This window comes from Bubalus kerabau, chromosome 10 (assembly GCF_029407905.1).
Source record: "Bubalus kerabau isolate K-KA32 ecotype Philippines breed swamp buffalo chromosome 10, PCC_UOA_SB_1v2, whole genome shotgun sequence".
Taxonomy (NCBI): domain Eukaryota; kingdom Metazoa; phylum Chordata; class Mammalia; order Artiodactyla; family Bovidae; genus Bubalus; species Bubalus kerabau.
The window spans coordinates 47,052,616-47,078,767 of record NC_073633.1 but is presented as its reverse complement, the minus strand read 5'-3'; the positions used below and the strand labels follow the sequence as shown (position 1 = coordinate 47,078,767).

At 39.4% G+C, this 26,152-nt stretch overlaps 1 protein-coding gene across 42 annotated transcripts in view; it reads left to right on the top strand.

Moving 5' to 3' along the window:
• LOC129621292 (uncharacterized) overlaps positions 1–26,152 on the top strand; it is a 694,734-nt gene that overhangs the window by 347,320 nt on the left and 321,262 nt on the right. For 31 of the 42 annotated variants that reach the window (XR_008699198.1, XR_008699185.1, XR_008699196.1 and 28 more), the window contains 2 exons: positions 12,831–13,005; positions 14,646–14,742. Coding sequence is in view for 16 of the 42 variants with exons in the window: in XM_055537548.1 (XP_055393523.1) it covers positions 12,831–13,005; positions 14,646–14,742 (272 nt within the window). In the remaining 26 variants the exon portion in view is untranslated. Of the gene's footprint in view, positions 1–2,602; positions 2,657–12,830; positions 13,006–14,645; positions 14,743–19,374; positions 19,948–26,152 lie in introns of those variants that run through there. The other 11 variants (XR_008699202.1, XR_008699210.1, XR_008699203.1 and 8 more) reach the window with 2 other exon arrangements.

Genomic DNA, 26,152 nt, shown 5'->3' with positions numbered 1-26,152 from the left:
GCAAACATTGTTATCACAAGAACATGCTAAATTTGATTTACTTAAGTTTATTTAGGATTTTTTTTTCTGTAATCATAACTGAGAATGATCTAAGCCTTCTTTTTTCTTGTACTTACCTAATCTGATTTGGGTAGTCTATGCTACTTTTATGAAACATACTGAGTTGGTCTTCCTTATTATTATCTTGAAAAAGTACATAATAAATAGTTATTTTTTAAGGTTTGGAAAACTTATAAGACCATCCATCTTACCACCTGCAAGTCTTTTAATTGCCCAGATTCCTTAATAGATGTTGATATAGTTTGATAGTTTTAGTTATTAAAAGATAGTTTAGTTATTGATAGTTATTGATACATTTTTTGGAGAAGGCAATGGCACCCCACTCCAGTACTCTTGCCTGGAAAATCCCATGGATGGAGGAGCCTGGAAGGCTGAAGTCCATGGGGTCGCTGAGGGTCAGACATGACTGAACAACTTCACTTTCACTTTTCACTTTCATGCATTGGAGAAGGAAATGGCAACCCACTCCAGTGTTCTTGCCTGGAGTATCCCAGGGACGGGCGAGCCTGGTGGGCTGCCGTCTATGGGTTGCACAGAGTTGGACATGACTGAAGCGACTTAGCAGCAGCAGCAGCAGATACATTTTTCTAATTTCTCTTGCGTAAATTTTTTAGAAAAATATCTGCATCATATACATTTTCAAATTTACTGGTGTGAGTTTGTTCACGCATAGATTTTACTTGTGATTTCCAAATCTAAACTGTATTTCTAATTACATTGTTTTACTTCTGTTCCCAATAGTTTCACTTGTGTTTTCTGTCTCTCATTTTCTACCTTTCTCCCTCCTTCCCTCTTTCTTTCTGTTTTTTTTTTCCCCTCTTTCTTTTTAGATCTGTTTTCGTTAGAATCTTTTTTTCAAAGTATCAGCTTTTGATTTGCTGCTGTTTGTTGCTGTCTTTTCTATATCATTAATTTCTGTTAATCTCCAATTAACAGAAATTAAAAATAAAAAAATAAAATCTTTCAGCTTTTTATTTTGCAGTTTATTTTGGGTTTAGTTTGTTATCCTCTTTACAGCTCCTTAATTTAAAACTTAGCTTATTTTCCTAATCTTCCCTTTATAAATAAATTCATTTAAAACTGTGCAGTTTCCTCTAGCTGTTCCTTTAATTATATACCATTACTTATATATAACACTTTCATTATTATTCACTTCTAAATGTTTCATAATTTTATTGCTATTTCCTCTTTAATATTAGGGCTTCTCTGGTGGCTCAGCTGGTAAAGAATCCGCCTGCAGTGAGGGAGACCTGGGTTCTATTCCTGGTCTGGGAATATCCCTTGGAGGAGGGAATGACTACCCACTCCTGGCCTGGAGAATCCCAGGGACGGCGGAGCCTGGTGGGCTGCCATCTATGGGGTCGCACAGAGTCGGACATGACTGACGTGACTTAGCAGTAGCAGCATGCTTTTATTATCTTATTTTCGCTCTCAAATGTTACTTTAGATATTGTCATAAAATATGCATACTACTGATTGAAATTTTGTTTAGTCTGCCTTTGTAGGTTTATTCCATGGTCAGTGTTCTTAAATGTTCTCAATTTTCCATATGTGTGGTGAATATATAATTTTATTCTCTGTGGGATGTTATATCTATTAGATAAGCTTGTTCATTTTGTGGTCAAATCTTTTGACTTATATCCATTTTGCTGTTTGAATCATTGGTTTCTAATGTAGTTGTTGTTCAGTCGCCCAGTCATGTCTGACTCTTTGTGACCCCTTAGACTGCAGCATGCCAGGCCTCCCTGTCCCTCACCCTCTCTTGGAGCTTGCCCAAGTTCATGTTCATTGCATCTCTGGGATTTCTTTGGAAAGAATGATGCTAAAGCTGAAACTCCAGTACTTTGGCCACCTCATGCGAAGAGTTGACTCATTGGAAAAGACTCTGATGCTGGGAGGGATTGGGGGCAGGGGGAGAAGGGGACAACAGAGGATGAGATGGCTGGATGGCATCACTGACTCGATGGATGTGAGTCTGGGTGAACTCCGGGAGTTGGTGATGGACAGGGAGGCCTGGCGTGCTGCGATTCATGGGGTCGCAAAGAGTCGGACACGACTGAGTGACTGAACTGAACGGAACTGAACTGATGGGTTCTAATAGAGATATGTTAAAAATCTCCCATTATACTGTGGCTTTTTCAATTTCTCCACATAATTCTGTCAGATTTTTCTTTGCATATTTTGAGACTGGGCTGTTAACTATATACACTTACGATTGTTATACAGTCAGTGAAATTTTCCTATTTATATAACATACTGTCTATTTGTGCTGCTATTAATGATTTCTGTGTCAGATACCTTTTTGCCTGGTGAAGCAATTTCATTCCTTATAGTGGTTTAACTCCCAGTCCTATTGGTCATGCTCACTGCTTTGCTCCACAGAGATTCAGTTTCTATTGAGGTAGTTATATTGTTTTGGAGCTTGGCTGTTTTAAACTCATTATATTTTATTAATCATTACCATGGGTTTAGAACAGAGGTGTGTCAAAATGTGTATCTCTGATTCTGTGATTGACTTTTTTTTTTTTTTTTTTGCATCTAGAATGCTAGTTTTTGAAGTGGAATCTGAAAACTACTTGTATTGGAGTCACTTGAGGTACTTTTTTGCATTCCAGTCCCCTATAATGAAAAGGTCTTGTAGGTCTTCATAGAACCTAGATAGCATATTCAAAAGCAGAGACATTACTTTGCCAACAAAAGTCCGTCTAGTCAAGGTTATGGTTTTTCCAGTGGTCATGTATGGCTGTGAGAGTTGGACTGTGAAGAAAGCTGAGCACCGGAGAATTGATGCTTTTGAACTGTGGTGTTGGAGAAGACTCTTGAGAGTCCCTTGGACTGCAAGGAAATCCAACCAGTCCATTCTAAACGAGATCAGTCCTGGGTGTTCTTTGGAAGGGCTGATGCTAAAGCTGAAACTCCAGTACTTTGGCCACCTCATGCGAAGAGTTGACTTATTGGAAAAGACCCTGATGCTGGGAGGGATTGAGGGCAGGAGGAGAAGGGGATGACAGAGGATGAGATGACTGGATGGCACCACCGACTCGATGGACGTGAATTTGAGTGAACTCTGGGAGTTGGTGATGGACAGGGAGGCCTGGTGTGCTGCGATTCATGGGGTCACAAAGAGTCGGACACGACTGAGCAACTGAACTGAGCTAAACTGAACTGAGGTACTTTTTATAAATTTAGGTCCTCTGGCCTTACTCAGAACTAGATTAGATTCTTGGGGTATAGTGATGGTATCTAGGAGTGTTTAAACAAGATTTTAAACAAAATTCGCGTAGGATTTTCATGTGCACTAAAGTTTGTGAACTACAAACATGATGGAAACTTGTCATTTTCTAATCTGTTACAACGTTTATCCAAATATTCAGACAGATGATTCTGTTTTTACATGTCTTCATGGTTTTTAGATGGATGGATAAACACTCTAGGTGGCTTTGGGCACTTTATTTGTATTTTTCAGTCTCAATTTCTCAATCTGTAACATGGTTAAATAGATCTGTTTGGTTAAATAAGAGAGACTCTAAATACCAGTCTGGCACTGAATAAATACACAATAAATAGTAGTAGACTGTGTTGTTACAAAGAGAAACCTGAGGCATAAAGCTTGAAATTTGCAAAATAATAGTCTGAACAATTTTATTGTAGTTTCAGTTTTTTAAACTATGCCCAAAATCTGAGAATAGAAATCAGTCTGTTTGAAAGGAAGAATGAGAGAATGCTTCTGAAGAGCTTAAATAATGAAAAATAGCTAGATAAAAGATGACTTGCATCTGACTCCAGTTACAGGTTATAACTCATGTTTTAATAATCCCTTGTTTAATCTTTATGGCTATTTGAAATCAAATTACATTCTACAACAAAATTAAGTAGAATTGGTTTTAAGTTTCTTTAAAATCAATGGGTGTAACTGCATGAATTGATATTTTCAATAAAAAGTGAACTGACATTCCATTAATCTCAAATATTAGAAATGTTTTTAATATTGAAGAACTACATGACTATGATTGATCACTGGTTTATCACTTCTTATTAAACATTTAGAAAAAATTGTTTTAGGTGTATAGAAACAGGTTAATATTTGGCACAGAGTAGCAAAGCATGAGTTTACTTTAAAGAAAAGATCAGAAGAACCAAGAAGACAAATGGAAGAAAAAATTTCAGGACAGTTCTTCATCTATATTTCCTTAGAAATCAGGTACATGCAGAAGCAAAGTGTTTAAATCTCTGTTTCTGGTTAAAATAGAAATAAAATAGAAATGACTTCCAGTTCTGCTGTTGTCTGACTGTAAGCAATTCTCACTGACTTTTGTTTTTGATGGTCATGTATATACTTATATAATAACATCTCCCAATATTATTACATTTTAGTCCATAAGTTATAAATATCAAGATGGAATTGTGAATACAGTTGTCCCCACTTATCCACTGGAATAGGTTCGAAGACCACCAGTGGAAGCTTGAAACTGCAGATGGTACCTGACCCTGTTTTTTTCATCTACCTACAGACATACCAATGATAAAGTTTAATATATAAATTAGGCTCATTATTCTCATTGACTTTAAAGTCTCTGTTCCTTCTCTGTAACAATGGGGAAAATGATAGATATCTATATCCTAAGACTGTTGTGAGGATTCAATGAATCAACCCATTTCAAGCTTTTAGGACTGTGTCTAAACTTTTAAAGACCTAATAAGTAGGAGTTACTTTCTTTGGCTCTCTAACACTGCTTCAAAATCATTTAGTGGCTTTTTTAGTCTATAATGTAATATAAGTAACCTGTATGAAGTACTGAGTTAAATACTTTGCAAATCTATGAGCAAGTTCTATTGATATTATTATTATAATGTTACTTATATTATTAGTTCACATTTAAGGAAACTGAAGAACAGGAAGTGAAACAATGAATGAGAGATCATAAGAGCCAAGATATGAACTCAGAGATTGTGTTTTGATATCTCTCTCTCTTTTTTTTTTTTTTTTTGCCACAATACTTAGGAGTTGGTGGAGGAAGCATTTACTATCACCCTATAGGGGGATAGCTCAGTACAGGTATTATAATTCCTTAAACATCATTCAGGGTTGGAGATTGGCTAAAGGAAAGGTTTCTTCAGGTTATTCTTAGAGGCTAAAATGATGCTGGTTCACTATTCTTTCAATCATATCTCTTGCCTATTCCCTCTCTCATCCTCTCTCCTACTCTCCTTTCACCACACACCTACCCTCAACTACTTACCTATCCATCTGTAACAGTGACGCCTTAGTGGTCTTTATTTAAAGTGAAGAATGTCTATAATGGGACATAGACCAAGCTTTATTGTACATTGTTTCATTTATTTCTATCAGGATAGTCTTTAAATATATCTTCTATCTTAAGTAAAATTTCACACTGGAGAATATATAAATTCTTAAAGAATGATCTGCTATCTTTCATCAAGAAAAATTGATTTTCAGAATATAACTTTAAGCATGTTTTTGGGTGCATTCATTTTTTTTCCCCTACAAAGATTAACTTACCATCACATCAATAAGAGGGAATGATTATAACAAACTCCTGAGTTGAAGATAGTCATTATAAAAAAAAAGTAACAAGAGATATTTCATAGGTCAAGTATTTTGTCTGTGAGCCTTGCTGCTGCTGCTGCTGCTGCTAAGTCACTTCAGTCGTGTCCAACTCTGTGTGATCCCGTAGACGGCAGCCCACCAGGCTCCGCCATCCCTGGGATTCTCCAGGCAAGAACATTGGAGTGGGTTGCCATTTCCTTCTCCAATGCATGAAAGTGAAAAGTGAAAGTGAAGTCGCTCAGTCACATCCGACTCTTAGCGACCCCATGGACTGCAGCCTACCAGGCTCCTCTGTCCATGGGATTTTCCAGGCAAGAGTACTGGAGTGGGGTGCCATTGCCTTCTCCGCTGTGAGCCTTACCCTGGCTCTATTAGCTAAAAGTGTTGCCTCTTCAAGGCTGAGTAAATTCTTGCAAACATATCTTCTCTTTTGCAAGATTTTCTTAGAGATTGGGTGAAGTGGTGGGGTGGAGGAAAGTGATTGACATTAACTCTTTTCTGGATGGAGTCTAAATTTGTAACCTCATGACTCAGAGTTATGTATACTTCCCAAGTCTTCGGAGTCCTCTTGAACATCATTTTACATTTATTGTGTAGTGCTATACTACTGACTTGGTCTGAAATACTCAAAGTGGTGTTTTTGTAAGAGATTTTTAAAAATATAATTATCTTTTTATAGATTGTAACTATTTACTTTTGGCTACAGAGTAAACATTAGCTAATAATTCCAGGTGACTATAGAAAACTTGTGCTTCTAGGTGTGAGGTCAGTATCATGGTGGCAGAAGATATTCTTCCTTTCTGTGCACCCTTTTCACAATTATGGTTTGGCATCCATCTCTGAACAGCAGTGTCTCTGTGGGAGGTGTGGGACCCACCATCATTTGCCAAGAGGCCCAGAAGTCTCGTGGACCCGTGCATCAGGCACTGGGCAGACAGACCTGGGTCTGAGCTGTGAACCACCTCTAGCCCCTCTCAGCCTCTATCAGTGAGATCCTGGAGAATGTTGTTTCGGAGAGGCACCCATGGATGAGAGCATTTGTAGGAGTTCTGGTTTATACTTCCTGGATAGCGCAGTGGTGAAGAAGCCAGTGCAGGAGACACAGGTTCCATCTCTGGGTCAAAAAGATGCTCTGGAATAGGAAATGGCAACCCACTCCTGTGTTCTTGCATGGAAAATTCCATGAACTGAGGAACCTGGTGGGCCATGGTCCTTGGGGTCGCAAAGAATTGGACACAACTGAGCACGTACCATTTTTTAGATTTCCTGAGGAGAGATTCTAGCACTCTGTTGGAACCAAAACAACAACAATAAAAAATGAGTTTGGATTCACTGAAGAGGGCGAGAGGAACTTTCCATTGCTGCTTCTCTCCACAGGTGGCACTATACTTTCAGTGCTGCTGCTGCTGCTAAGTCGCTTCAGTCGTGTTCGACTCTGTGCGACCCCATAGATGGCAGCCCACCAGGCTGCCCTGTCCCTGGGATTCTCCAGGCAAGAACACTGGAGTGGGTTGCCATTTCCTTCTCCAATGCATGAAAGTGAAAAGTGAAAGTGAAAGTGAAGTCGTGTGTGACTCCTAGCGACCCCATGGACAGCAGCCTACCAGTCTCCTCCATCCATGGGATTTTCCAGGCAAGAGTACTGGAGTGGGGTGCCATCACCTTCTCCGCTATACTTTCACACTATACTGCTAAGTCGCTTCAGTTGTGTCCCAACTCTGTATGACCCCATAGACGGCAGCCCACCAGGCTCCCCTGTCCCTGGGATTCTCCAGGCAAGAACACTGGAGTGGGTTGCCATTTCCTTCACCAATGCGTGAAAGTGAAGTCGCTCAGTCGTGCCCGACTCTTAGCGACCCCATGGACTGCAGCCCACCAGGCTCCTCTGCCCATGGGATTCTCCAGGCAAGAGTACTAGAGTGGGGTGCCATACTACAAAACTATAGTAATTAAAACAGTATTTTGTTGTCATGAAAATGGACACATAGGCCAATGGAACAGAATTGAGAGCCCCGAAATAAATCTCCACATATGCAGTCAACTAATATTTGACAAGGGGGCCAACAACATTCAGTGGGTGAAGTCAGTCAATGGTTTTGGGAAAGTTGGATAACCACCTGCAGAAAAATTGGACTGCTATCTTACACTACTCGCAAAAATTATCTTGAAATGGATTAAAGACTTAAAGATAAGATCTGAAACATTCAAAGTTTTAGAAGAAAACAGAGAAAAGGCTCCTTGACAGGGATCTTGGCAACAGTTTTTGGATATGGCACCATAAATCAATCATCAAAAGCAAGAATCAATAAAGGGGACTATATCAAACTAAAAAGTCTATGCACAATAAAGGAAAATAAACAGTCAATAAAATGAAGAGGTAAATTAGGGAATAGGAGGAAATATTTGAAAATCCTATGTTGGAAATTTGGTTAATATCCAAAATATATAAAGAATGCATACAACCCAATAATATTTTTTATTAAAAATGGGCACAGGAATTGAATAGATATTTTAAAGATAAATCTGAATAGACATTTTCCCAGCTAGTAACAAGTGGGAGGGATTCTGGGCAGTGAAAACAGCATGTACTGAATGAAGTTCAAGGTCCTTAGCTGTTCAAGGCTACCTATTTATATTCATTTGTGTTTCTGCTGCTGGCTGTGTTTATCATCCTTTTTCTTTCCGGTTTTTTTGTATATAACTTGGGAGCTGACACTCTACATTGACTGTTTTCTTTTTTCCTTCCTATTCATTATGGCTAGTCTTTTAAACATTTATGTAACTCTTTTATTAAGTTATTTATGTTATTAGGAGATTTTTGGTGTTTTAAACCTGCCATGCTACTATATTTTATATAGTAGAAGTTCTATTTACTTATTTTGAATTGGTTAATTCTTTGAATTTGTTTGGATATTACGTATATATTAAATATATATATATATATAATTTTTAGTTTTTATTGCAATATAGTTCATTTACAATGTTGTGTTCATTTTAGGTGTACAGCAAAGTGATTCAGTTATATATATTCTTTTCTGAATTCTTTTCCATTATAGGTTGTTATATTGAATATTGTTATAGTCCCTTTGCTATATAGTAGGTCTTTATTGGTTATCTAGTTTATGTATAGTAGTATTTTATATATGATAAGTGTATATTTAATCTCATACTTCTAATTTATCCTTCCCCTCCTCCTTTCATCTTTCGTAATCATAAATTTGCTCTCTATGTCTGTGAGTCTATTTTGTAAATAAGTCCATATCATATTTTGAATTCCACATATAAGTGATACCATGATATTTGTCTTTCTCCCTCTGACTTACTTCATTTAGAATAATAATCTCTAGATCCATCCATATTGCTGCAAATGGCATCATTTCATTCTTTTCTTGTGGCTGAGTAACATTCCATTATGTATAAGTACCACGTCTTTGTTCATTCATCTGTCAGTGGTCACTTAGGTTACTTCCATGTTTTGGCCATATATAAATATTTCAAAATTGTTAAAACGACTCAAATAGTAATTTGGGTACAGAGCTCATTGTGTTTTTTCAGATTGGTAAGCAAGGTCTTGTTTCTGGAAGGTGAGATATTTTTCTATGTATCTGAAATACAACTTGTATCTAGGACAAATCCTCTACTCCATCTTGGAAAACTATATTTCACCTTAAGATTTTGGATAATTCAGACTTCTCAAAGATTAAGGCAGCATAGCCATGTGGAGAGAGTCAGACAGACTTGGGTAGAAATATTGGATCCTTTACTAACTGTTACTTTGGATGCAGTATTTATCCTCTCCGAGCCTTTCTTTTTTCATCTGTAAAATGGAACAATGTGTATTCATCAATATTTTTTGATCACTTCCTATGTTCTAGGCATGCTTCTTGAGGTGCTATTTTAAGTATTAAAAGGTTAAAGGAGATGCTGCATGGCACAAAAGTTGTGTTAAGTAACTGGCGATAGATTGTCTCCATCATCATCCCCTTAATTCACTTGAAAATTCAGTTTTATTTTATCAGCAACATCTGCTAGAGAAGAACTGGTTTATATTGGGTTTTTCTTGATCCTTTCGTAAACTCTGGGCTCCAGATAGTGGAGTTGTTTGGCCTATACAGTGTTTAAAAAACAAAAGAATTTGAGTACTTTGAACATGACTTGTATCCCTAAGTTAGACACATGCCCAATATTCCTATTATGTTGATATTATCCTACATCTACATCTGTAGCTCTTAACTGCCCATCAGAATCATCACTTTAAAATATCTATATGTCTAGGCTGCATTTCAGACCAACCATGTAAGAATCCTTCAGGGTTGGAGCCAGGCATCAGGATTATTTAAAGCTCTTCAGGTTCCAGTGCATAGTAGAGGCTGAGAACCATTAGGGGTCTGTTACATTTATTTATGTGAACTGTGTAGCCCCTGAAGGCAATGGATACCATTTGGGAAAGCTATGATTTTGACTTCTAGAAAAACCTCTTTGCTTCACGTGACCTTCTGGCTCATATCCTTTCCTGTTTAGTAATGAAGTCCTCACTTTCTGATGGAGGCTGGACATCACGAGGTCCTTGTCTGCCTCTGAATATACACTGAATTGACACAGCTTCACTGTGGATAAACATGCAATATTATCCCTGAAGCCTGTTCTCTTGGATCTTGGAATTTTTCCCATGAACTGTACAACCATCTCCTATTTAACCCCTCCCCTGGAGGTTGGAGCTGTAGGTTTCTCTCTGCTCGCCGTGGCTGTTCTGCCTTAGCTTAGGTAGCTGGCTTCAGGTTCAGGTAGGAGCTGCCCAGATTTCTGGTTAGCTGTTTAACCAGTTTCCCCATAAAAACTATTTTGCTTGTCTTCCTGTTGCGAGAAGTGCTGACCCCAAATGTAGAAACATTAATATGAGGAAAATGACAACAGATGTGTCCTGGGCTAGAAATAGGAAGGGGTGGGAGGCAGCCAAGACAGACAGTGATGGTTTTTAGGTTTAAAAGTAAACCTAAATAATTCCCGTCTGTGTCTGACCTCATTTTTCTATCTCCAAATAAGTATTTAAACAAACATATTTTGAAACCCTCAGCTGTATGATTTTAGTTGTTTAATGGGCTCAATCAAGCCCTTGTGTGTATGTTTATAATAACCTATTTGATCTGTGAAATTGAATGCCCAAGTATATCATCTCAGGGAACTGTTGGCTGAAAACACTTGCCTGTCTTTATTGTTTCCCATGAATGGTTGTGATTAGACTTTGGGAGAGTGACTAATACAAACTACATCTGAAATCACAATCACCAGTTGAACTCTTGCCATGCATTTAGGGTTCTATAAATGGCTTGGTGGGCTTCATGGAAGGCAGATTTTAAGCCACTTGCATGAAATGGTGATGTAAAATCCCTGGACAAACATCAGTATTAATAATCCTTTAACAGTTTTATGATAGTAGTAATAAAAATCAAGGCAGGTTCCTGGAATAATTTCTCTCCCACTCTGTGATGAAGGCATTCTTTATTATGAGATTTCATTGTTCAGGGTCTTTGGTAACCATGGAGTCAATGGCCATGGTGGTTCTTTTGAATCTCACTATTGGTGCATTTGATTTAATTCAGCTTTTCAATTTCTCCTTTTAGCCTGGAGTCACAAATTAATTACTCCCATGCTTGTCATAGAGCCAATGACCTAACTTGAAATAGTCAGAGTATTTTAAATTTAGCAAATTCTTCCATAGCCTAGATTAATCTAATCTGTGCAACCCTCACCATTCCACAAGTAACTCTAGCCTAAATCTCTATTTTTGTTGCAGTCTGAGTTCATAAGTCTTACTCTGGGTAACTATTTTCTCTCACCTCACTTACACCTTTAACAGCCTTTTAATTTTCTTTGTTGAAGATATTGCTTCCCTTCAGAGCTGACCTCTTACCAAATACACTTGACAAGTGCTCAGGAAAATTGAATCCCTCCCCTGCTGCCCTCCTCCAAAGAGGAACTGATCTATATCCCTGTTGACCCATAAAGAATGTTTGCTAAAATGTGCCCTTGACTAGGTCACTTATGTTCACAAAACTCTAGTGACTCATTTGCTTTTCTAGATTAAGCCTATTAATTCAGGCTAGACTAGCATCTAGCCTGAATTTCCAAATCTTACTTTCTCTGTGAAGCCTTCCTGCCCTTCCTTAATACGGGCAATACCCTCTCATCTAGAAATTTAAAGTACTGTTTTCCACACCGCTTATAATTTACTGTCCTATATTGTAGGTTTTTTTTTTCTGCTGTCTGTGTCTCATTCCTCTAATAGATGATAAACTCCCAGAGGGTTCCTCCCACAGAAAGTGCACTCAGTAAATATCTGTCATTGATGAGAACAGATGATAGATCATATTTTGTTGGAGGAGTGGAGGCAAAGTCTCAGAAGGAAAGCTGTAATTTTAGGTTTATCCCCTCCCTCATAATAAAAAATGGGAGCATTTGTTGCAGGCTTAGACTTGGTAGTTGATATGAATTTTCTCTTTTAATCTTCCAAACCCTATATGGTTCGTGCTATTATTATTTATGGATGGTGAAACAGAGGCACAAAAAGTTTAAATCACCCATCTAAGATCATCCTGCCAATAAATGGATAGCTTAGATTTGAAACCAAGGGAGTCTAATTCTGAAACCTGTGCCTTAATGTTTGCACATGCTCCCTTGCCCCATCTCATCTGGACTAGTTAGGAATGGATATGCAGGTGCAAGTTTCAAGAATCTATCTCAATGAAATATTGGTCCCTTAGAAGAGTTTCAGGGATTGCCAAACATGATTCCAATGACCAAGTTTGCAATCAGGCCTTGATGCTGCTAATCTCTGCCTTTGGAGGAGGAAGAGAGGAACTATACCCCTTCAGGAGTTATTTTTATTGAAGCTCAATGTGGAGGAGGTAGAACTTAGAATTCCATCTCTTTTGATCAAGTCCAAAGTGTTGCGTTTATACATGTCACCCTTAACTCACACTGTGGATCACCAGATGTACCATCTTCATTATATCAGTGAGAAAGAGAAAACCGCTGAAATGATCATGGCATGATGTTTTTGGTCACTTGAATTTTTAAATTTTCTACTTGATGGAAGAGCTCTTTTAGTCTTATTCATACACATAAACAATATTAGTTGGTTAAAGTATGCTAAAACTTCTTTGTATCTAGAGTCTGAATCACCAATGTTTATGTTTTCCAGACAGCATCATCCTCTTTGCCATCAAGCGTATTGGTCAGGCAGGACTTCCTGAAAGTATGCTCCACTACCACCTCTGGAATTTTCTTGCAAGCTGCTGATACCAGTTTTGCAAGACTGGGTGCACATGTGCAGTCAACCAGATTTCATCTCTACTGCTTCATGGCCAACAGCAATTGTAAGTCACTTTATGTTCTCATTTTAAGAGAAGTTAAAATATGAAAAAGCATTCGTCAGAATTGGTGAAATAGAGCAAATATAATTTTACTCGAAAAATTGGTTCCGCTGTTTGAAAGTATTTGAAAATCTCTAGTGTTGTCAGAGGAACCTCAGTCTTGAGGAAATCAGAGGACCTGGGTTAAGTACTGCTTCTCCTGACTAGTTTTAGCAAGCAATATGGTCTCTCTGAATCTTAGTTTTCTAACCTATAACCAGGGAATAAGCACACTTACCTCATGGTATGGTTGCAAAAATTAAAAGAAAATGTATATGCTACCAAAGCAGGAATATTTCCAGCTTGATTGTCCCTATCTTTCTGTTGTCCAGAGCAGTAATAGGGACCTAATAGTGGTTTCTAACAGTTGTATATTGAATGAATGGACCTTTCATGTGGCAGACTAAATGCCAACTCTCTCTATTGTCTTGGGGAAAGGCAGTATATTCTAATTGAAGGAGAAAGCTAAGCAGGGAATGTTTAAGCAGGTGTGTAATGTTCTTTAGTCTCTCTCCATTTCGTGTTAGTGGTTTTGTGGTTTTGGATTCTGTGTACTTCCCAAATAGTGGCCATTTTTTCCAGTCTAAAATTGCTTGGTTATTTTCTTATATGGCAAAGAAAATTGACATAACTGTAGGTCATAACTGTTTTATTACTCTTGAATTCTTAAAAATGTCATTTATTTTAGTTTTCTTATATATGTTTATTGTTGAAATATTAAAATATACAGAAAATGTGGAAAAGAAAAAATCATTTTATAATTTCACTGCCTAAAGAGAATAATTACTGATATTTTTTCTTATATAATTGGCAATGCAGTATACATATCTTATAGTCTGATTCTTCACTTGATATATTTGAGCATTTCTCCATATATTTAAATGCTCTTCATAAACATTATTTATAATGGTGCTATATGATAATCTGAGTAATCTGCACTTGCTGAAAATTTAGATTGTTTCCAATATATTGTTATTTTAGATATTACGGTAATGACTATCCTTGAATATTTATACTTATGTGCATCGCTCATTTTTTTCAAAATAAATCCTTAAAAGTCTATTTATAAGGTCCAAGGTTGAAATTTTACTCTAATTTAGTTAAGAATATTTGAATTTAGCTAAAAAGTGTTTCTAGAAAGTGACAAAATGAGGAGGATTGTGGAGGTGTGCCTGCCAGACTTGCCAGGTGGGCTTTGCCAGATTCACGCTTCCGTTTCCTCGGGGGCTGTCATGATGTGCTTTCTGAGTGACATTAGGGCTCATGAGTTGCTAGGACTGTCAGATGTTAAGACTGATAAGCCTCTTATTTATCTTTCTTTTTCCATCCAAAAAACCCGAACGTGATGTCCTCACTAAATGATGGGTAACTATGAGGAACAGTTCCCATTATTCCCTCATTTCATTCACATGATGAATGAGTTAGAAAATGAATGCAATGTCTGAGCACCAGGGGATCTGATTGTCACAGTATGAAAAGCCTTTTAGTGATAACTGCATACATGCTCCCATATTACTGCCAACAGAGTCGGCACAATCGAGTTCGAATGGTAGATGTACTAACTCCCGTGTGGGACCATTGATGTTTTTACAACCTACTTGCAGCATCGTGTAACTGTTTTGCCAAGTCGAATCCTCCCAGTGAAGTCCAAATTGAATTGAGGAGGAGGTTCGGTTTTCAGTGCAGTGGGAAGTCTACAAGGTAAGAAAAAAGTCTCCAAAATTATAATGCAAACCTGCCCCAGAAATGTGTATTATTTCTCGGAATGTGTACCAGCTGAACTGTAGGAAAAATAACAACCAAAGGCCATAATGGCTCTTTGGTGGATATTGTGTCCCATCTGTTGGTGGTAGCAAGGAAGACTCCAGGCTGTTATATTTGTAAAGCTTCTCATTGGTAACAAACCAAAGTCCCTCCTGGCATTCTTCTTACTTTGAACTTGCTTTGTAGCTCATTTATTAGAAAGAAAAGATATGAAAATGGTTGGATGATGTCTGAAGGGCAGTAAAAATTTCAAGTATTCCTTGTTGCTTTCTAGTGAAGAGGATAAGATGAATGATTTCATAACAAGCAACCAGAAAGACTTTGAGAGCCAAAACTTTTGGCCAGGATTCCTACAAAGTATATTCTTTAACTCACAATAACCCTGTGTACGAGACAGCAAAAGAGACACTGATGAATAGAAAAAAAAAAAAAAAGAATGTAATATTTGTGACAGGGAGTTTTATGTATCAACTTGAGACAGGTGCTCAGATTAAACACTATTTCTGGGTGTGTCTGCAAGGGTTTTTCCAGATGAAATTAGCAATTGAATTAGTGGACTCAGTAGAACAAATTGCCGTCCTCTATGTGAATGACTATTATTCAATCCGTTGAGAACCTAAACAGAACAAAAGGCAGAGTCATGAGGATTTTTCCTTCCTCCTCACTTTTTTCTGTTAGCTTCTTGAGCTAGAACATCTCATCTCATCTTTTCCTGCCCTTAGACTGAAATTCGAACCATCTGCTCTCCTGGTTTCCATGCCTTTGGCCTTGGTTTGAATTACACCGCTGTCTTTTCCGGGTCTCCAGCTTGCAGATAGCAGATAATGGGACTCCTCAGCTTCCATATTTACATGAACCAATTCCTCTTAATCAATCCATCTCTCCCCTAGCCCTGAAGGTTTTGTTTCTCTGGAGAGCCCTACTACAATAATTCACTCTGATTTTCCTCAAAGAGAAACAGAAACCTAATTGTATTTATGGCCCAGTGTGTGGATCACTGACCTTCACTCTTGCAGATTCAAGATTCTGGCTTAGATTGGACTTTTATAGATGCTGGTCTCAGTTGGTCAGCCACTGACATGAGAACTCAGGTGCCTCTGGGATAATGTGTCTCAAGCACTCAGTTTGAAAACCTTAGTCATTCCAGAAGAGAGGCAGTTGTGAGTACAGAATTATGCCTGCCCCTTGTCTGAATCCTGTCAAGGCATAAGTGCTGTAAGTGAAACTAAGAAAGCTATTTTAATCCTTAAAGAGATACTTTTAAACCTTTAGAGCTTCAGCGGAAGCTCAGATTGGGAATCCCATATTAAAGTGTAACCCCAGAATGTGGGCAGAGCACTGGGGCGACATCATTGTGGTGTCTTGAGGAAAGTGGCAGTGGAGGTCCCATGCTCAAAAGGGCCAGGTATACTGTGAATAAGTGTGACTTTGCCCCTCCCTACAGTCTCCTGGAATACTTGGTGGTAAGAGTGGGTATGGGTTCGAGTGTTGAGGACAAGCAGAATCATGAGCCAGTGAAATTCATGCCACTTCTGTTAATATGACCTCATTCACACACTGGGAAATTGAATCCTCAAATCAGTGTTCACAAGGCATTCATGAGAATCATTTAGTTAAAGAGTATTAATCTTGCAAAGGCCTAATGCTGCAGAGACCTAAAATTAACCATACTGAGACCTAACTGTGTAAGAAAGTTAGGGGAACTAGTCAAACATAATTGTGCTGAAAAGAAGAAAATGTGTGAACTTGGTTCTTTCTCTTCAATGTATATGCACAGGAAATATGACATTTCTGCCCTAAGTTGAATGGCAGTTTGCCTATGTAATGTGGTTTTCTGGTGATGGTGGGGGTGCCTACATTTTTAACTAGCTGACATAGGGATACAGAAGACCAGCCTGCTTGCCTCAAGCTGGAATACTCTAGGGTACAAGTCATGGCCTTGAACTTGCCATAGGATCAGGCCAAAGCTAACACACATAGACTTATTAAGTTCCAGGCATTGTTGTAACTACTTTATTAACAGCTCATTTAATTTTCACTCTAACCTTGTGTATCAGACATTAGTTTCACTCCATTTTAATGATGAGGAAACTGAGACACAGGGAGCTTAAATAACTTGCCCAAGATCTCTTGGCTAATAAGTGCAGAACTGAATGTAAATCTAGGCATCTAGCTCCAGAAGTCTTTCTTTTAAGCAAGATTCTGCCCAGATGCTTAGTGGTAACATTCACCTTTTGGTAGAGGTATTTTAATAGCATAGAATCTATAAACAGGGTGTGTGTGTGTGTATTGGCAAGTGTTGAGAAATGTGTGAAGACAGTAAATACAGATACTAGTCAATGATATTTTATAATTTTTGAAGGAATTTTACATTTTTGAAGAAAGTTAAAAAGTTAAAACAGAATATGAGTATCTACAAATAGGTGTTATAAATTCTTCAATCCGAGTCTTTAAATCTCTCCTCTTTAAGGTAAAAGCCCAATGTACTACTAATCCCTTATGAAGAATAGCAGCCTGATTTAGTTTCATACCCTTTGACAGAGTCACCCATCACTGTGTACAACCTGCTTAGTATGGGAGGGATGAACTTTGATCTGATGAGCTGTATTTTATAAATGGAATTAATCACAGGCTTCAGGGAGATGAGGTCATCAGATTTACACTGAAGTTCTAGTGCAGTACAGGCATCAAGGCTGTATCTGCTCAGCTCCTGTCCAAAGGGTGAGCCTTCTCTTCTCCATGGAGGTATTTGGCCTTGGCTCCTCAACTAAGAGCATCCTCTCTGCTCTGCAGTCCTGCTGCTCTGTGCTTTCACACTGGAATGGAGAGGGAACCTGTCAGAGTCAGAAATGCGTCTTCTTTCCATTATCGGTGTCGCCTCACATTTCTCTTCGATGCCTTTGACACTTCCAGTCTTCAGCCACTGCCATGTGTTCTGCATAAATTTGTCCACTACTATTGCTTTCCTCATTGGTCAGAGGAGGGAAATAAATTTTTCCTTTCTATATTTTGTACTGTCTCTGGTGAACCTGTGTGCGAAACTGATGAGCTGTCTCAAGGCAGAGAATCCCAATTTCTGAGGCTTCAAGAAGCAACTCAGTAGCTATGCATCTTCTGCCTGCTGGCAATGGAATAGTTTCCAATTCAGAGGCATAGACCTCTACTTTCCAATCTCTTTGGGATCTGAGATTTCCTGCCAAAGACATACACACACAGACACGCACATGGTGTGGAACCTCTATATTGATAGAAGTGGCTGTAGCCCCTTCTGTATCTCCTGTGTTCTTCAGCCTCCCTATGTTCAACCCTTGAAGCAGGCTTGGTTTACAGCTAAGCAATCACGTGCCTGTAAGACCTAGTTTGTTCCTAAAACCTGTTGGGCTAGAGAGTGCTGTTCAAAGCTGTATTGATTGAAAGCACTTAGGGTTTCAGTGCCTCTAAGGCAGAACTCTCAGAGGTTGTTTGATCTGTGGTCTCTTTGAGCACTCTCCAATCTGCTTTAGTGTCTCTTAAACATGGATGAGCTTTAGAGGAAACCTAGCATTTTGTGGCAGAGGAGGACTGGAGGGGTTGGTACAAGTCCTTCTGGAACAGTTTAGGACTGGAATAGGCTGCTCAGATCCACAGCACTCAGGACCAGCTGGTGGGCTATGTTGCACCATGGGAAAGAAAGTCGGGTGGCAGCCTTGCAGACAGTTATGTGCTCTAAGGCTTGACAAGGCCTTTGGGGAAATTCTGGAACCACGATTGCCTGGGAGAGAGGTCCTGTGTCTCCCAGGAGTGGATTTACCTTAATACCTGTTGCCTCAGCCATCCACTGTGAACAGCCCACAAGAAGTGGTTTTGCTATAGACATAGTGGTGGATCTTAAAGTGTAGCAGCTGGGACTCTGGCCTAATTGTGTTCCCTATTGGTAGCGGTTTGAGAGAACCATTCTCTCAGTCACTGCCATAAAGGACTCCATGAGGGTCAGGCATGAGGCTGCCTGGGAACATAAACAGAGTTATCCCTACCTAAGTGGAGAAGAGAGAGCCTGGGTCTGAGCACAGTGAAAGGAGGACCTGTTCACTCCAGTGAAAGAGAAGGCAGGCTCATCTCCTGAAGTTTCTGCATTGAGAGTAGGAGATAGGAAGAAGCAGATGGTGACCTCCAGGAAACGGAAAAGAGCAGAGGAGATCTCTGTGGGAAGAGGAGCTTTCTCGCAGTGCCTAGCACATGGCCAGCAGAGAGATGCCACACAGTCAGCATGGGGCCAGGTTGCAGCAATGGGATCACGGTGGAGGAGATGGTGGCTGAAAGAGCTGACTTTCATGGTGACAGTGAGATACTGTGATTCTGTAGTGACCAGAAATGTGGGGAAACAGCCTTGATCCAAGGTCGAGTCAAGGAGAGTCACAAGCGGTGTTGATGAGAGCTGTTATCTATGAATGTGAGTCAGGAACAGAGTGGTTGGGAGCTCAGGGTTCCAACAATCACACAGAGGCCATTGGCGTTCCTCATGTTATGGCGGGACACCTGTCCATGTGTATGCCAACTAAGGAAGCACTTTCTCTCTCTTTTCTCTTTAAGTGCATGTCAAGGATGATGAAACCAAATGGTGACTGAAGAGGATATGGAGCAATTATATAAAGAGAAATAGTTTGACTTGCGTGGTTGAAAACTCTAAGTGAATACAGGCATTAGGTCAATCATTTTCCTATCCTGGTTTGACAAGGACATGGACTGTGTGGAGAAAGGACAAGCTTTTCAGGATAAAATGCTCCTAGTTATTGGCTGACAGTATTTTATTTATTTATTTTGATGTAAGCCACACTGAGCCCAATAAAGGAGAACTAGCCAAATTAGCAGGATCTGGGTTCTCATTCCTGGAACTTGCTAACAGGAGGGTATCAGTCAGGCTTACAAAATTAACATTTTACTGATAGCAATGCACAAAGCCTTTTAATGATGGCTTTGGTCTCTGAGCTTAGGCTCTTGACTGCCTGTTCCTTAGCAACGGAGGGATTGGCAGAGAATGTGTTTTGATGTATCATTAAATAAAGGCTGCACAATGCTGAAAACTGGGGGCAGAAATTGGGATAATTGTATTTATTTTTTGGTGTATTATGTTAAAAATAAACAGAAATCCTTTATGCCCTAGAAAATATGCTCTCACTTGAGCATGCTGTCTCTGTCTCTTTCTCTTGTGCTTTTTGAGCACTACCGTTTCTTTTTCTCATTCCCCACCCACCTCTGCAATTTAAGCACGCATTTATCTTTTCTTATGGATAGCATTTCAAGGTTTTTTTCCAGCTCTGTTCTGTCATAAAAAAATTGGATCACACACTATCACAGCCAAAAGAGTTTGTAGGGATCCTTTAGCAACCTGCTTTACTTTATTCTTATTGAAACCATGGTTCAGAGAGGGGAAGGGACTGCCTGGATCTGACTTGTCCTTTACCTCTCAGATTAATTGTCACCTCCTCTGTGAAGCCTCTCCTAATGGCACAGGGCTAATAGGCACCTTGTTTGAAAGGATTCACCAGATTATAGTTGTTGTTTACTTGTTTGTCTCGTCAGTTCCACAATGACTCTTGTTCATTGTCCCAAACCCAGAATTCATAGGGTGTCTGACTTGCATTTGATATATAAGAAATATGATTTAAAATAAATTGTCCAAGGCCATGGCACCAGTTAGTGAAAAACTAGGACTAAGACCCAGGTTTCCTGGTTTCAAGTTTACTGTTATTCCATGGCCTACTTTACAACTGTTACCAAATGCAAGTTTCAGTGATGTCAAGTCATACCGAAACATCTGAGTTTTGAGCAGAGAAAGGTTTATTGCAGGGCCAAGCCAGAAGAGCGGACGGCTCATGCCCCTAAACCCTGAACTCCCCAGATGGTTTCAGCAAAGCATTTTTAAAGGCCAGGTGAGGGAAGGGGAGGTCACAGGGTATGTGATCAGCTTGTGCACAATTCTCTGACGGGTTGATGTTGAGGTAACACAGTGGGTAACATTATCAGTCCTTAGGTGCCAGAAGATCTGGGGGCTATGTGCTCATGTTTATCAGGTAGTTAATTTCTTCCATTTGGTGGTGGTTTTAGCATCTGAAAAATTCTGGAAATATGCACAAGATACTATTATCTAGGTATTGATACTGCAGAGAAGAGCTACAGCAGAGGACATGGGGGAGGGGTCTGTCCCAGAAAGGCCCCACAGGGTCTTGCATGGTGACACAACTCTTATAGTGATGTAGAGAAAATGAACACATTTAGAACCCAGCTATGCTAAGTCTTCCTGCTGCTTTCAGTCAAGGAGAGTGGACCATGAAGATGACCAAATCCAAGTGGCTGGGGCTGCCTGGGCTTCAGCTCCATTTCTGCCGTGGGTGGATCCAGTTCATGGAATGAGCTGGACTCTACTTCAGATCATCCCATCTCCCTCCCTGACATTTAGCAAAAGAACAAAGTGCCTGTTCTACAGGTGCTGTGTTAGTCTCTGCTGATGCAATAGTTAACTAAAACAGTCAGGGTTCTAACTCACACAGAGACAACAGCAACATCTAAGCATAACCACTACTGGCCCCTCACATTTTTTACTCCATGTCACATTTCAATATTCCAGTTCTCTAATTATCAAGGTCTCCAAGGTTTATGAGGGAGATATCTCTAGTAAGATACTTCTGTTCTCCACATTTTCTTTTCTCATTAATCAGACTCTGATGAAACCCTCTGTGCCCAGAAATGACAGCCAAGTTACTCCTCTCCATATTCTGACAGTTTGATAGGATATTTTACATTCTCCATCTGACATCAGCACCTCTCATTCATTTTCTAACCATCTGCATTCTGGCTTCTGCTCCTCATCTCCCCAGCCCACCTTCCATTGGCCTTCACTCCAATATTTCATGAAATTCCTCTGTCAGAGTCTCCAGTGATTTCTAATTGCCAAATACAGTGAATAGAGCTTTAATATTCACTGTACTTGCTACCTCTGTGGTGTAGTAAACCCTTGACACTTGGGTGAAATATGTCCCAAGAACATTATGTACTCTAGATTCTTGAGTGTCACTCTTGCCTATAACATCATCATAACTTGCACTAGATTGCAACTAAAGAATTTTGCTGATTTAGATTCTTAATGAGAGTTAATGTGTCCTTGACAATAAGTAGAAGAAAATACAGCTGCTTAGAGAGGTGGATGTTTCCTGCTAAGTGATGTGCTGTCCTTAGTAGCTGAGAACTCATGTGGGTGCCCTCACTAAGATTTCAGACTGCTACTTGTCATGAAAATTGGGATTGCTCAGACAACTGAAACTAAGAAAGTTAAAACTATGAAGGCCTGAGGCTACCTTTCCATCGCTCACTCCGTCTTGAACACCCTTTCTCCCCTTTGGCTTTGGATTCCTTGATCTCTGTTTCTCTCAACTCTTCAGGATAGATTCCTTTCCTTTCGCCCATCCCTTAAGTATTAGTATTATGGAGAGCACTGATCTCAGATAATTTCCTTTTTATTGAATAAACTCTCTTGTGCCTGAGAGTTTGATCATTCCATATTTACTGTATATTCCAGTACTGGATGGTTCAAAACATAAATGTGCTGGGAAAAATTGTCCGTACAGTGTGATTTCTGTGTTGTGCTGACACCATTCCCCATGTACTTGTAGTACGTGCACTCGTGTTGGTTACTTTCCATTTGATCTAGGTCTATTCTCTACTTGTTCCTTGCTACATGCTCTGGAAGGCTGACTTCTGTAGTATGTATCACCTAGTTCTTTGGCCAGTCAGAGGTACTGATTAGAGCTCGGGGGACAGGAGAAGAGAGGTGGGGGCCTCTCTTGCCCTCATTCTCTCCCTGCCTGGCAGTGAGACTGATAGTGGCTATACTCCTTTGTGGCCAGAAGTTATACTAGGTGGGCCTTGTCTCATGACTTCAGTTCTCAGTGGGCTATAATAACATAGTTTATTCCTTCTTGCTGTTGCTAGCCCCTGGCTGTTTCAGCATTCTCTTGTTTGTTTCCCTAAACATGCCTGTGACTCTGTAAATAGTGCCTCCATTGGAAATTCCTTCAGTTAAGCCATTCTGAATGAGCCATCTGTTTTCCACAGGTCCTTGAGAATACAGAGCTCATTTACCTTACAGAAACAGGCACTAAATCATCTCCTACCCTTCCTCAACTACCTTAGCTATTTTTCATTTTAACTATTGCAATGTCAATTGTACAAACTCTCAGAATCAGTGAAAGTCATCTGCCAGAAAAGAGCTCTGAGACTGGAGTCCTACAGAAGGTGAAGATATAAGGGCTGGGCAAAAGAAAATGCATTAGTGAATAAGGCTTTAAAGAAGCAGTGAAGAAGATCACTAAGTCTCCCTTCGTTTCTCTTCATTCTATTTCCCTTAGTGGCACCAAATGAAATTTCTGAAATTCAAGTTGGATCAGGCTATTCTCCTTAAAAACCTCTGGTGGCTCCCTGGTATTCATGATGTAAAATTTAAACTCCTTTATGTGTGTTCATAATTCCTTATTGTTTTGGCTTTTCCTTACCTTTCTCTGGCATCCTTCCTGCCAAACCCTGAATGCCCACTGGCCCCTTATGTACCATATCAAGTATTTAGTTCAATATTTTTCTCTCCCCAGCTTCTCCTGCTTTGTTTTCTGTCTTAATGACATCATTAGTCATTTAAATTCTCGAAGTCACAAGAGGCTTTTAATTTTATCTCCTTCAACATCAGCATCTAGTAACTTGAAACGCTACCTAGGAGAGAGAGACCCAGCTTCGTCCTTTACCGGAAAAGTCACTCCATGTGAATTTTTAGTTTTGTACATTCAGAAGGGTTTGGTACACAGTAGGGAGGTGATGTATAAATTAGCCCAGGATCCTGAAGGCATGTCAGTGAAAGCACTCTCTTTCTCTCTTTAGTTGCTAAATCGTGTCCAACTCTTGCGACCCCATGGACTGTAGCCTGCCAGGCTCCTCTGTACATGGGATTCTCCAGGCAAGAATATTGGAGTGGGTTGCCATTTCCTTCTCCATGATAGCACTGGAAGTTTCCAAATAACTTGTTCTCTCTAGCTTTTCCTTAGCTCTTTTTACTATGTTTTTGTTTCTTTTAGAAATAGATTTTTCCTTCACACTGTATACTCCAAAAATGCTGTAATAGAGATGGAAAAAGTTTCCATGACTATGAGAGTTTCCACAGCAGACCCACCACCTAGTGGCCTTGGAAGAGAACAGGAATAATTAAGAATTCAAAGGCAGTTCACCATCAAATTACAAATTTGGCAGCTTTAATTTTGGAATTAAAACAGCCAGATTGTGTTCATTTAAAATGTTTTATATTGGCATAACAGATGTCTTCCCTGGGGAACACTCTCAGCAATTAAAATATATAGATACATAAAATATATATGTATATATTTTAAGATCCATTATTCTGTGGCATTGTTGTTTTTATGTTACCAGCCAGAGGAAATTATAAAATGGTAATAATAGCAGACATTTTTAACAAACTCTTCTTGTACAGACTCTGATTCAAGGAAAAAAATACCCTGAGATACCAAAACAGATAGATGATTCTTTTAATCTAAAGAAATCTAGAGGAGAGAGAGTCCACAGATGGATTTGCCAACTCATACTAGGATCCACAAAGAGCAACTGAAATTTCTAAAGAGAGAGATGTCTTACATAAACATTTTTTATGCAGGTGAGATGAAGGGGAAAGGTTAGTGCTTTGATAAGTAGGTTGTGCACTTATTATATTTCATTTGCTTTTGACTTAGAAGTTTGAAATTGACCTAGGTACTTGTATTAGCCAGTGTTCAGCCAGGAAAATGGAAGCAATTCATGTCTTCCAAGTATGGAAACTTTTATCCAGGGAATTGTAGGCTTACGGAAGTTGGAAAGTCTGGAGAGACAAAATTCTGGGAAGCCACCAACAATGATATAGTTATTGGCTTGGCCAAAAAGTTTGTTCAGGTTTTTGTACCATTTTATGGAAAAACTGAAGTTTGACCATCAAAAAGGCTGAGCTCCAAAGAATTGATGCTTTCTAATTGTGATGCTGGAGAAGACTCTTGAGAGTCCCTTGGACTGTAGGGAGATCAAACCAGTCAATCCTAAAGGAAATCAACCCTAAATATTCATTGGAAGGGCTAAAACTGAAGCTAAAGCTTCAATACTTTGGCCACCTAATGTGAAGAGCGGAATCATTGGAAAAGACCCTGATGCTGGAAAGATTGAGGGCAGGGGGTGAAGGGGGTGACAGAGAATGAGATGGTTGCATGGTATCACCGAATCAATGGAGATGAGTTTGAGCAAATTCTGGAGTTAGTGAAGGGAGAGGAGCCTGGTAGGCTGCAGTCCATGAGGTTGCAAAGAGCTGGACACAACTTAGTGACTGAACAACAACAATGAAAAAACCCAAAAGAATTTTTGGCCAACCCAATAGTAATGGCTTTCAAGGGGTCCCCTGGAAATATATGTGAATCTCAAGGATTCGAGACAGCTATCGCTACCTTCTCAGCCTTTAGCACTAAGGCAAGTAGTCTCCAGGGACCTAGGCCCATGACCTTAGCTAGCTTCCATAGCCTGGAAGCTGCCTGTATGTCCACGTATGTCTGCCTGTGCCTGCCTCTAGGCAACAATGGCTTCCTTCCATCTCCCACCCTCCAGCTCTCACACCAAAGGTTCCACATTGGCAGCTGTAGCCCAAAATCAGGGGAGAAAGGGAATTTGGGGGATGCTGTTTCTGGCTTCCCCTTTCCAATGCAGAGCAAGTCAGAGGAGGAACATTAATGTGAAAAGTAAAGTATATAATTTCAGTGGCAAAAGTTTCATATTCAGCAGCAAATTTCAAATAGCATTGGAAAATTTCTCATTAATTTTTACTGGCAGGAAGGAAACATGTATAATGGAAAGAAAGTGGTCTTTGGAGTTGACACACCTGGGTTTGACTCCTGATCTCCCTCATCTTAGCTTTGTGGTCTTGAATGCATCATACCACCCTTCAGAGCCTTTGTATTTTCATCCAGAAAAATGTAGATAATGATGTCCTTTGTGAAGCATTGCTTTGGAAAGTAAATGAAATAATCTATGTAAAGCATTTATTTTGCACCACAGGGCTTGGCATGTAATAAGCAGTCAGAAAATGTTAACTCTGTAAGAAATTGAAACTGGGGCCGGGCATTCAAGGCTATAGCAGGTTGTCTATTTCTATGCCTTGAGCAAATTACAGTGTTGTTGCTACATTTGTAATGGCTTGCCTTTTCCCTTGTAGTACATTACTTACAACTTTCAGTATCAATAAGCTTTTCTCTCTCGGTATTTCTTTTACAATTTTCTCATCCAGAAATAGCAGCACAAGGAA